The sequence below is a fragment of the Sciurus vulgaris genome (genome assembly GCF_902686455.1).
Source record: "Sciurus vulgaris genome assembly, chromosome: 1".
Classification (NCBI taxonomy): Eukaryota; Metazoa; Chordata; class Mammalia; order Rodentia; family Sciuridae; genus Sciurus; species Sciurus vulgaris.
In genome coordinates, this window is record NC_136461.1 from 53,699,614 (window position 1) to 53,711,919 (window position 12,306).

General features: G+C 44.1%; 1 protein-coding gene across 9 annotated transcripts in view; it reads left to right on the top strand.

Moving 5' to 3' along the window:
• The first annotated feature begins 17 nt into the window (after nt 1-17).
• The window catches only part of AK4 (adenylate kinase 4), a 64,300-nt gene continuing 52,011 nt past the window's right edge, over nt 18-12,306 (top strand). For 4 of the 9 annotated variants that reach the window (XR_013762989.1, XM_079134970.1, XM_079134976.1 and 1 more), the window contains exons 1-2: nt 18-140; nt 652-928. Coding sequence is in view for 8 of the 9 variants with exons in the window: in XM_079134970.1 (XP_078991096.1) it covers nt 784-928 (145 nt within the window). In the remaining variant the exon portion in view is untranslated. Of the gene's footprint in view, nt 141-168; nt 235-255; nt 485-651; nt 929-12,306 lie in introns of those variants that run through there. The other 5 variants (XM_079134972.1, XM_079134973.1, XM_079134971.1 and 2 more) reach the window with 5 other exon arrangements.

Genomic DNA, 12,306 nt, shown 5'->3' on the forward strand with positions numbered 1-12,306 from the left:
AGAGCTGAGCAGGTCTCCCCGGCTTACGTAAGGAGCGAGTCCGGCGCGGCCGGCGGGGGCTCGGAGACTGTGCAGGCGGAGGCGGCGCCGCCCTTCGGGATCCGGGCTGGGAGTCTCCGGTTGCGCTACTTTCAGCGGAGGTGTGTGTTTATTTGCTTTGGGCGGAGCGGCGCGGGGCTCCAGCTCCTCGCAGGGCCCTTGGCTGGGGAGCGCATCTGCCCACCCTGGGCGGAGGTGGGCCAGTCCGATTGCGCGCGGGCGGCGGGCAGCAGCGGCGGCCACAGTGACTAGAGAATGTGACAGCCGCCGGGAGGGGCCCAGTCGCGGACTACAGGCTGCCCACGTGCGGGAATCGCGCAGGGGCCTGAGCGTCGGGCGGCGGGGGCGCGCTTCGAGTCACCCCCTATCTCCGTTTCCCTAGCTCGCCCGAGGCTGGCTTGGGGATGCCCGGCCGCACGACTCCCTCCTTGGACAAGGCGTGGGAGTGAGACAGGAAGGGGTCGAGGCTGGCCGGCCGACCTCCGCGGCCCCGAAGGCTGACTAGCTGGGCGGGGGCACTGGAGTTCTCCATAACTGCTGCCTGGGGGCGAGGAGGTGGCGGAGGGCGGGGCCGAGGGGAGGGGTTGTCTTAAAAGTCTCTCCTTTCCCCAGTAGGGGCGGCTGGAGAGTCCCCGCGTGAGCAGAGGGTGCCTGAGGCAGGGGCCAAGAAACAAAGTTCCCGGGGCTGCCTCCGGGGCCGCTGTCTGGGCTGCCTGTTGGGCCGCCCGCCTCCTCGCGAAGGCCATGGCTTCCAAACTCCTGCGCGCGGTCATCCTAGGGCCGCCTGGCTCGGGCAAGGGCACCGTGTGCCAGAGGATCGCTCAGAACTTTGGCCTCCAGCATCTCTCCAGTGGCCACTTATTGCGGGAGAACCTCAAAGCCAACACGGGTGAGGGGCTGTGGGGGCGAGGGGCGGGGGTGAGCCGAGCGGGATCGGATTAGGCGGGGAAGAGACACAGCCTGAGAGGGGCCGGGGCTTCTCGGTCCCCGGCGCCCTTCCCCCGCCCGCGTGTGGCGGTGCAGGCTCGTACGTGCAGGAGAGCATGCAGTGGCTGCCCGCGGCCGCGCGGCTTAACCGCGCCCGGGGAGGAGGCACAGGCTCTGGGGAGGATAGTGGGAGGGACCCGCAGCTCATCTTTTCTCCTGGCTCCTCCTGCTTGGGGGAAAAAGCCTGTGACTACGGGGCTCCGGGAATCAGAGCCAGGCAGCAGAAAACCCCGAGCTTCACTCTCACGCTGCCTCCTTGGGCGAAGCGGTCCCCCAGCCCCTTGGCCCCCTCCGACCCATCCCCCAGGTCCCTAGTGAGCCGCGCGTCTGCTTCCCCAGCCCGAGCTCCTGGGGCCCAGCGCCGCCCACCTGTGGGAGTCCTGCCCCGCTGCGCGCTGGGGAGCCCTTGGCACCGCGGTGCTTGCTACCGCGCTCCCTTTCAGCCCTTCGGCGGCGTCTTGGCCTCGGGGCAGAGTCCTTGGTGGCTTTGAAAGGCTTATCTGTTCGCTCCCCCTGAGCTAAACTCTCCCCACCAACTCCCCACCCCCCACCCGCTAAGCGGGGCCTGGCCGCCAGGAGACTGGAGAGAGACTCGTTCTGATAAATTACATTTTGAATCCAGCCTTCTTGGAAATGGCTTCTTGAGATGCCTCCCTCGGCTGGCGTGGTGGAGCTAGGGATACCGATCACCTCTCTCCTATGGTAGACTGACAGGGTTCAGCTCATCCCTTTTGCCTTCTCCCACTCCACGTTCATACCAGTTCCAAACAAATGGGCATTCAAAGACGAGAGGGAGCGCTGGAGGTGCTGCGAGGTACACAGCCATTCTGGGATACACGCTACTCATAATTAGCCACTCTCCTGAAAACGTGTTATTGCAGACGGGGTCCTATAGCGGCTGTTCTCATCCCGTCCTCGGCGGTTATTGCCCATTATGGGTTAATTATCCAGGGATCTGCATTTCAGAAGCAGAGATTACTGTGAAGAGGAGGTGGAGGACAATGCTGGAAAACAGAAGGAACGCTTAAAAGCAAGGAATTGAGAAGGATCTGCAAGGCAGTTTATTCATTACTTCTTAAATAGGCTGTAAAAGTAAGCCTTTATTCCCAAGAACACTCTTCCCCTCACCCCCGTGTTTGCGATGGAAGCGTTATGAGCACCAGATTACACTTTGAATGTTCTCCTGTGGGTATTGTTACCTCAAGCGGGCCTATTTTAATTTTAATACCACATTCAGATGTTTCTTATTCTTTCCGTATTTGGAATGTGGTTTGGGGGGAGAGTAGCCTGAGGGTTTTGTGTGAGGCTTCTCCTTGGTGGGGAGAAGAGTGAGGGACCACACAGTGATCCGGAGCCCATTCAGAGCACCCGCTGTACCTGACTTTCTCATTCTGGCATGAAGGTCTTCTCACTGTACCCCCTGGGGCTGGGCTAGTGGCCTTCCTTTTTAAAAGCGCATTTGATGAGAAATGGCTTCTTTCTGTGCTTTCTGAAGGGTTTGGAAAACTTTCCACTTGTTGTTTTCCCTTTTGTAAAAAAAATACCATTTTAACTTCCCTCTCTTTTGAATTTTATTCTTTCAGATACCTTCATTATTCATTCTTACACTGCCCCCCCCCCCCCCAATCCTGTTTTCCTTTGGAATAAGAAGTGACTTTGAAATTCAGATTTTCTTTTCCTGGGTACTGTTTTTTTTTTTTTTTTTTTTTTTTTAATGAAACCATTCAAAAACTACCAGGAAAGAAGAGAAATAAAGGCCAGCAATTTGTTATGAAGTGACTTATTCTAGTGGGCTTGGGTTCTGTGGCCTGAGATTATTTTTCACACTCAGAAGGTTTACGTGAGGCTGGGCATAGTGGCATATGCCTATTAGTCCCAGCACTTGAGGCTGAGTGGTTGGATGATTAAGAATCCTAGGGACCCACTACCCGGTAAATAAGAAAGCATTCCAAGGTATTTATTTTTCTGTTACCTGCTGTTTGCTTTTTAGCTAATTTCCTGGTAGAGAAGCACAACAACCTGTGTATATGTATGCTTTTGTAGTTGAAGGTTTGAAGGAGATGATGAAACACAACAAACCCCAGGAAATAGAACCTTGTTGGAATTTGAATTGGAAAGTAGCTCAGGCCATCTGCTGTAGCCTGGATTCAAGCAGACTCCAGGCTACATAGCTTTCTCCTCCTTCAGCCCCTCCCTGATGAAAGCCTGCTCTTCAGGAAAGGGCCACTGTGACATTGCTTCTGGAAGTAAACCTTCCCTCACCTGCTCTGGCAGAATCGTCTCTTCCCTTTATACATATGTAACCTGTTGATTCTGTTGCTGCTGCTGCATATAGTTATAAGGTAGCATAATAAATGACTAATTCATCCAGTAGATATTTACTTAGTGCCTGAATGTGTCAAACAGTGTTCAGGTTGCTGGGGGCAATAGTATTGTTTTCTTTTGCAAGTGCTGGAGATCTAAACCAAGGCCTTTTGCATGCTAGGCAAGCTTTCTACTACTGAACTATACTTCCAACCCAAGCTCAAGATAACCCTGTGCTCCTTGTCACCACTTCCACCTATACCAGGTTCCAGTTCCCACTCTGAAACTGGAGTTTGGCAAACTCCCCAGTGCACTAAAAGGGGTTCAGTAAATCTGTGTTGAAGGTATGGGTCACTAACTCTGTCTACATCTTCCCCAGAAGTCAAATAGCAAGAGTCCATCCTGTTTAATTATCTCTGATCTATGGTAAAAGTTTGTACTTAGATGGATCTGAGATTAGCTTCCTGATAGCTGTCCCTTCTTAGGCTGCCTGGAGCAGTGCAGGCTGAGGCTTATCAAATACCTTCTTTGGAGGCCCACCCCCAGTCTTTGGCTCACCTGAATTTTCTTTAGCACACTGCATGAGTAAGTAAAAGGGAGAGTTATCTTAGATTGCCAGGGACTGGATCCTATTCTCTGTCACAAGGAATATTACTTTTTTTTCCCCCTTGTGTGTTGTACGTGTAATGAGTACATAGACACATGAGGCTGGTGTGACTATAAAATGACTATCATTAAAAATTCTGACATTTAACAATAACTTCTTTTGCTGTATCTGAAGGATATGAGAATCTTGGTTTAGGTGTTGGACAAATAGTGGTACTAAAGAAAGTCCCATTGTTATATACTGAATCTGCTATCTCAAGTGCAGGGAAGCTGGCAGATTTCCATTTGGGAGCATGTTGGACTGGATTGAGAGAAAAGATATTCAAACCTGTTTCTGCTCTTAATTAATATTAACTACAGCTTTTACTGGGGTTTAGCAGATGGGACCCACATGTCAAATTAGACTATGGGCTGAGTCTCTCTGAAAAGATGACCTCGTTCAAAGGGCTCAGGATTTTTGGGTACTTATTAAGTGTGAATGTGTGTTATGTAAGAGTGAAAATTTCTGAGAAGTGAAGAATAGAGAGGTTGTATTAGACTTGAGAGTCAGAGTTCAAAAGTGCATCTAAATTAACTTTAAATGATTAACCTTTTTGCAGATCCTTCAGGGTCTTGGCTCATTACAGAATCTCTGGAGCATGCTATCTGTATTTCATTTTTCCTTCTAGTTTGGAAAGACCTGAACAAAGCCCAGGTCCAGCAAGGACCTGGTCCAGTTTTGAAGCATTCTCTCTAGTCCACAGGCTCACTCTACTTTGGCTTATTATTTTTAGTTTCTTTGAGTATTTTCACAAGAATTTGGAGAGGACTATTTCTGACTTCAAAACAATAAGTCTGCCTTAGCCTCATGCACATCTGAATCTTTGTATTCTTCCAGAATTATCATTTTTTTAAAGCAGCCTTTTTTTTTTTTTTTCTTTCCTTTTTCTTTTTCTTTTTTCTTTCTTTTTTTTGGTAATGGGGATTGAACCCAAGTGCACTTAACCACTGAGCCATATCTCTACCCCCTTTTTATTTTGAGACAGAGCCTCACTGTGTTGCTTAGGGCCTTGCTAAGTTGCTGAGGCTGGCTTTGAGCTTGTGATCCTCCTGCCTCAGCCTCCCAAGCTGCTGGGATTATAGCCTTGTTTCATTCAGCCAGGCTTTTGATTTCTTTTCTTGTGGTATAGTACTGGGAATTGAAGCCCAGGATGCTTTACCTCTGAGCCAACCCCCTACTCCACACACACACCCCAGCCCTTTCTTTTTTTGAGACAGGGTCTGGCTAAATTGTGTAGGCTGACTTTGAAATTGGCGATCCTTTTGCCTCATCCTCCCAAGTCCAAAGACTTTTTAATGTTTTTATAATATTTCATTCATTCAGTAGATATTACCTATTCAAATATCTCATTGTTCTTAAGAGGTGAGAATCTATAAGGGGAATAGAAGTACCTGTGAAATACATAGGGTAGTATGAGAGGTGAGGTGTGTGTTATGAAGGAAGCGGAATGGTGGTGAATTAATGACTAGGGTTAGGGGGGCTGTCTTAGATTGTGTGATTGAGGAAGGCCTCTCCAGGGGGTTAATGTCTCCCTTCATACCAACATGGGATGATGTAGGAGCAGAGTGTTCCAGAGAGAAAGAACAGCAAGTGCAAAGGCCCTTAGATGAGAATATGCAGAGAGAAAGGAGACTTATGAGCAGAAGGGATTCAGGAGTGGGTCAGATCAGAGACTTGAGCAAGTGGTAGAGCTTTGGGGATCCTGGTAAGGACTGGATTTTATTCTAAGGGCAGTGGAAAGCCATTGAAATGTTTAAAGTCAGTGCGATGTATGAAGTGACTTTTGATAAGAATGAGTTGACTTTTTTTAATGCTTTGTAGAGAAGTGACCCCAAGTGAGCAAGAGTGGTACCAGGGAGCCCAGTGTAAATGGGTAGAGTGGACTGTGGCAAAGGCAGAGAGAAATAGTGCCCAGTGGTCACAGTAAATTGACTGTGAGAGATGATAGAAAGAAGTCTAGAGGGAGTCCCAGGATATTGGCTTGAGTATCTGCCTGGGTAAATATACCTTAGGGGGTTGAACAGGAGTGTGTCTAATCAATTCTGTATGGAGTGTTTGCAGTATTTGCTGTTTAAGAATGCTCTTATGGCCGGGAGCCGTGGCACATGCTTGTAATCCCAGCGACTTAAGAGGCCGAGGCAGAAGGATTGCGAGTTCAAAGCCAGCCTCAGCAACTTGGTGAGGTCCTAAGCAACTCAGTAAGACCTTGTCTCTAAATAAAATTCAAAATAAACTGGGGATGTGGCTCAGTGGTGGAGTGACCCTGAGTTCAATCCCTGGTTCCAAAACAACAACAAAGAATGCTCTTAGGAATGTCATTTTATGTAAATTACTGAATACATATACTTTCTTTGGAATATTCCTAACTACTGGTCTAAACCACAGAGGAGGTGGGGGAGAAACCTGGAATTGAACCCGGGGTGCTTAATCACTGGCCTATATCCCCAGCCCTTTTTATTTTTTATTTTGAGACAGGTTCTTACTAAGTTGCCAAGATCGACCCTAAACTTGGGATCCTCCTGCCTCAGCTTCCCCAGTTTTTGGGATTACAGGTGTGAGCCACTGTGCCTGGTAGTTATTAAAGATTTAAAAAACTAGGAAAGATGAAGACAGTTGTATCCCACTAACTTGCTATAAACAATTAATTACTAATACTTTTGTATACAGTGTATCATTACAGACTTTCAGAAATACACAACACACACACACACCTATATACAGTATGTAAATTTTGAAAATTGCTTGCTTTATTTAACAATATAACATTTAACATTTTCCAAAGCCATTAAGTGCTATTCTTTAATATGGACTTAATGCCTGGGTGCTATTCTAATAGGACTTGTTATTTCATTTTTGAAAAGGTTAATACATGCAAATGATAAAATTTTCAAGTATACAAGGGATAAAGTAGAAAGTTTCCCTCCCATCTCTGACCCTTGTCTCTTGTTCCTCTTAAGAACCTCTTTTTTTCTTTTACTGGATATTCATCCCAAGAATTTGCATTCATATAAATGAATATATATTTTTTTGTTTTACAATTAGTATTTATACAAATATTTAAAAAAACAGGAAACTGTTGATAGTGGATACCTAGAGGAGTTTCCCCTTTGGGAGGGGTGCTTGTATGGTACACTTTTCTGTGTTGTTTAAAATGTTTCCATAGGTTATTTTCATAACTACTTAATTCAATAAGATTAACATTGATACAATTTTATTAACTAATCTACTGGCATTATTTGGACATCACCGGTTTTTCCACCAATGTTTCTTGCCCAGGATCCAATTTAGGATTCCACATTACATTTGGTGTCATGTCCTTCTCATGTTCAATCTGTGAAAATTTCTCCAAAAAACTTACTTTTATCTTATATAACTTTGACCGTTTTAAAAAGTTTCTTATTTTATATTTTCATTTTTACTTTATTTCTTTGTAGAATGAGCCACAATTTGGGTTATCAGGTGTTTTCTCATGATTAGATTGAGATTGTCTTTTCTGGTAAGAATAGCATAGACGTGTTGGGCACAGTGGCACGTGCCTGTAATCCCAGCTGTTGGGAGACTGAGGGAGGAGGATTGCAGGTTTGAGTGCAGCCTGAAAAATTTAGTGAGACCCCGTCTCAAGTAAAAAGTAAAAAGGACTGGGGATGTAGGTCAGTGGTAGCATTCCTGGGTTCAATCTCCAATATGGGGAAAAATAAAAATGATACCATAGAAGTGATATCCTTTTCTCAGGGTAGAGCATCAATTTTTCTATTTGAAGAAAATACTGAGGCTGGGAATGTAACTTAGTCGGGGAGCACTTGCCTAGCATGTTGGAGGTCCTGGGTTTGATCTTGGCACTACACACACATACAAACAAAAAGTACGAATTTATTCTTTGTTTTGCACTTTGTGCGTGTGTGTGGTACTAGTGATTGAACCTAGAGGTGTTCAACCACTGAGTTACACCTCAGCTCCTTATTTTTTATTTTGAGACAGGGTCTCCCCTAGTTGCCCAGGCTATTCTTCAACTTACGAGCCTGCTTCATCTTCCTGAGCCCCTGGGATTATAGGAATGTTCTACAGTGTGCAGCTGTTTTGCACTTAAAAAAAACAAAACAAAACCCCAAAAACAAAATTTAGCAGTTTAGCATAGAGATTGATTTCTATCAAATTCTTTCTTTTTAAAAGGCAACTACATTCTCTTATTGTACCATAGTTACTTGAAATAGCTATTCCCAAATGTTTTTGTCCCAGGACCTTTTAACACATTTAAAAACTAAGAATTCCAGAGATTTTGTTTGTACGAGTTATACCTATAGATACTAAATGTATTAGAAATTCAAACTGAGAAATTTAAAGTATTCATCAGTAATAACACTAATAAAGTTATTAATTATTATTATTATTATTTTTTGGTTTGGGGGATTGAACCCAGAGATTTTTTACCACTGGCTTGTTCCTTTTTGTTTTTTATTTTGAGACGGGGTCTTGCTAAATTGCTGATGCTGGCCTTGAGCTTGCAATCTTCTTGCCTCTACATCCTGAGTTGCTGGAGTTATAGGCCTGCCTCACTGCACCCAGCATGTTATCGTGTTGCTATGAAAACTAACTTTTCTAGCCGAGTGTGGTGGCACAGGCCTGTAATCCCAGAGGCATGGGAGGCTGAGGCAGAAAGATTGTGAGTTCAACGCCAGCCTCAGCAAAAGTGAGGTGCTAAGCAACTCAGTGACCCTGTCTCTAAATAAAATACAAAATAGGGCTGGGGAGATAGCTCAGTTGGTAAAGTGCTTGCCTTGCAAGCACAAGGCCATGGGTTCGATTCCTAGCACCAAAAAAAAAAAAAAAAAAAAAATAGGGCTGGGGTTGTGGCTCAGTGGCTGAGTGCTCCTGAGTCCATCTCCGGTCCCTCCTCACCACTCCCCCAAGAAGAAAAAACTTTTCCAAAATAAAGTTTAATGAGAAGAGTAATGCTATTTTTGTACAATTGTCAGTTTCATTAATGGTTGGCTTAATAGAAGAAAGTGGTTTTCATTGGTTCTTCATTCAATCAGTGGTGTTATATTATTTTGTCTAGTTTTCCTTTCTTTCTTTTTTTTTTTGTTTTTTTTTTTTGTTTTTTTTCAGTACTGGTGATTGAGCCTGGGTACACCCTACCACTGAGCTACATTCCTGGCTCTTTTTAAAACATATATTTCTTTCAAGACAGGTTCCCACTAATTTGCCTGGGCTTTCCTCAGATTTAGGATTCTCCTGCCTCCTGCCTCAGCTTCCCAAGTAGTTGTGATTGTAGCCATTAGCCAGCCACTTCACAAGGCTTTGAAGTTTGTCCTTTTTTTGGAAGTTTTTTTTGTTTTTTTTTTTTTTTAATTTAGAGTTTAGAGACAGGGTCTACTAACTTGCCTAGGACCTTGCTAAGTTGCTGAGGCTGACTTTGAACTTGCAATCCTCCTGCCTCAGCCTCCCAAGCTGCTGGGATTATAGGCATGAACCACAATGCTGGGCTGGTCGAAGTTTTGAAGATTATCTGGCCTTAGATATGTAGTTAGAGAAAGAGGGGGTTGGAGGACCCCTGGTCCCACAGGGTTAGGGGTTTTCCTGTCTCCTGCAACTCCTCCTCTAGAGCTGTTTGTGGTACACTAGTGGTCATGGCACACCTTACATATTATCATTTTAGATTTCACTCATCCCAATTATACTCTCAAAGGAAAGGATTACCTTATTTGAATATTATTATTATAATTTTTTTTTGTGTATGGTGTTCAAGGTTGAATCCAGGATCTTGTAAAATGTTAAGCACATTGAACTATACCCGCCTAGACTTCCCCTAGCCCAAGGAGAGGGTTGTTATCTGTGTTCTATGTCACCTCTGTCAGCTCCCTTTGCTTGTGCTTTCTTTTAAGGTACACATAAATATAATGTTATTGTAATTTATGAAGGTTTTAAATTTCTGCTTCAAACTATCTAGAAGTCAAGTAATGTCAAAATCATTCACGAAGCTTACATTTGGCTTCAGAATATTAGTTACAAATTCATCTATTGTGAAGGGCATATTGAATGGCCTGTTGTTTTCAAAGTCTACCAAGTAAATGGCATTATATTATGCTAGTATATCTGTATATTGGTCTATGCTGTGAGAGGATTTATGGATTGGAAATTGTTTTCCTTGTAGAGTTTTAGATAGTGTTCTTTTACATTGGGTCTCACATCTCAACCATGTATTTCCTTTGGCAAACTTTTATTTTTATTTTTATTTTTGGTGATACTGAGGATTGAACCCAGGTTCTGTGGTTTTGAACTTGGACATGCTAGGTAAGTGCTCTACTACTTGGACATGCTAGGTAAGTGCTCTACATCCCCAACCCAAATGGAAATTTTGTTTCACCACTGGGGATTGAATCCAGGGGCACTCTACCACTGAACCCCATTCCCAGCCCTTTTCATTTTTTAATTTTGAGACAGATCGTGCTAAGTTGCTTAGGGCCTCACTAAGTCGCTGGCCTCAAATTTTGTGATCCTCCTGTCTCAGCCTCCTGGTGGGATTACAGGCATGTGCCACCATGCTCTGCCAAACTAAAATTTTTTGAAAGGGTAAGTAGTTAGTAGAGGCTTTTAAGGATTACCCTGTGCTCTCTACACCCTGCTCTTGACGTGTAATTCTCAGGTTGGCCTTTAAGACAGTACAAAAGGTCCTGTTTGTACACCTTCACCAAGTCCAGTTTAGAAGGTTGATGTTTTATTTTAGCAGCTTGACCTCCAAGCCCTGAGAGTACTTCTATTAAACATGTTTGACCACAGGCATTCCTTACTTAGCCAGAGAGATATTGAAATAATGCAAAGTTACTCTTGATCATCATTCTTAAGAAGCTAGACATCAACTATTTTGTAATCCTAAGCACTGTCCTATGTCAACCAGTTATTTTATTTTATTTATTTTTCTGTACCAGGGGTTAAACCCAGGGGTGCTTTACCACTGAGCCACAACCCTAGCACTTTTTATTTTTTATTTTGAGACAGCGTCTCACTAAGTTGCTTAGGGCCTTGCCTAAGTTTCTGAGACTGGCCTCGAACTTGCGAACCTCCTGCCTTAGCCTCCTGAGTCTCTGGGATTACAGGTGCGTGTGCCACTGCGCCTGGCTCAACGAGTTATTTAAACAGAAGCTAGCATTCACGCACATTTGGCTTCAGAATATTAGTTATAAATTCGTCTATTATGAAGGGCATATTGAATGGCCTGTTGTTTTCAAAGTCTACCAAGTAAATGACATTATATTATGCTAGTATATCTGTATATTGGTCTATGCTGTGAGAGGATTTATGGATTGGAAATCCATAAATCATAACTAGGGTTAAACTTCCTATATTCCCTGCTCCCTTCCTGGCACTGTAGGAACTACTGAAACACTGATTTCATGTCTTGCGAATGCCATACTGATACAGTTTGTCTTAGTTCATTTGTGCAACTATAATAAAATGCCTAAGACTGGGTCATTACACAGCAAATTTATTTTTCACGGTTGTGGGAGCTTTTGGGAATCCAAGATCAAGGTATTGCCAGGTCTTTGCTTCCCAGATGGCACCTGGGGAATTATGGAGTGGGCAAAATGCCTCTTGAAGCTTTTCCCACTTTCTTCTGTTCTTTTATTTTTTTGGTACTGGTGATTGAACCCAGGGACCCTTTACCACTTAGCAACATTCCCAGCCTTTTTTTTATTTCTTAGATAGGGTCTTGCTAAGTGGCTTAGGGCCTCAACGAATTTGCTGAGGCTGGCCTCAAACTTGAAATCTTCCTGCTTTAGCCTCTGTAGTTGCTAGGATTACAGGTGTTCACCACTGCCCCTGACCTGTTTCATTTATTTAATTGTAGTATTGGGGATCAAACCCAGGGTCATCCCACATGATAGGTAAGTGCTTTACTGCTGAGCTCATCTCCAGCACTTTTATTTTTTTTTAATTTTGAGACAGGATTGCTCTAAGTGCTCAAGCTGGCCTTGAGCTTGTGCTCTATGTGCTTCAGCCATCTGAGTAGCTGGGATTACAGACAAACCTTCATGCCCCGGCTTTAAACATTTATTTATTTATTTATTTATTTATTTATTTATTTATTTATTTATTTATTTATTTATTTATTTATTTATTTATTTTTGGTACCAGGGACTGAACCCAGGGGCATTTAACCACTGAGCCACATCCCCAGGTCCTGGCCTCCCTTTTTTAAAAAAAAATTATTTTGAGACAAGGTCTCACTGAGTTGCTTAGGGCCTTACTAAGTTATTGAGGCTGCTCTTGAACTTGCTGTCCTCCTGCTTTAGCCTCCCAAGTTGCTGAGATTATAGGCAGGAAACTTCCAA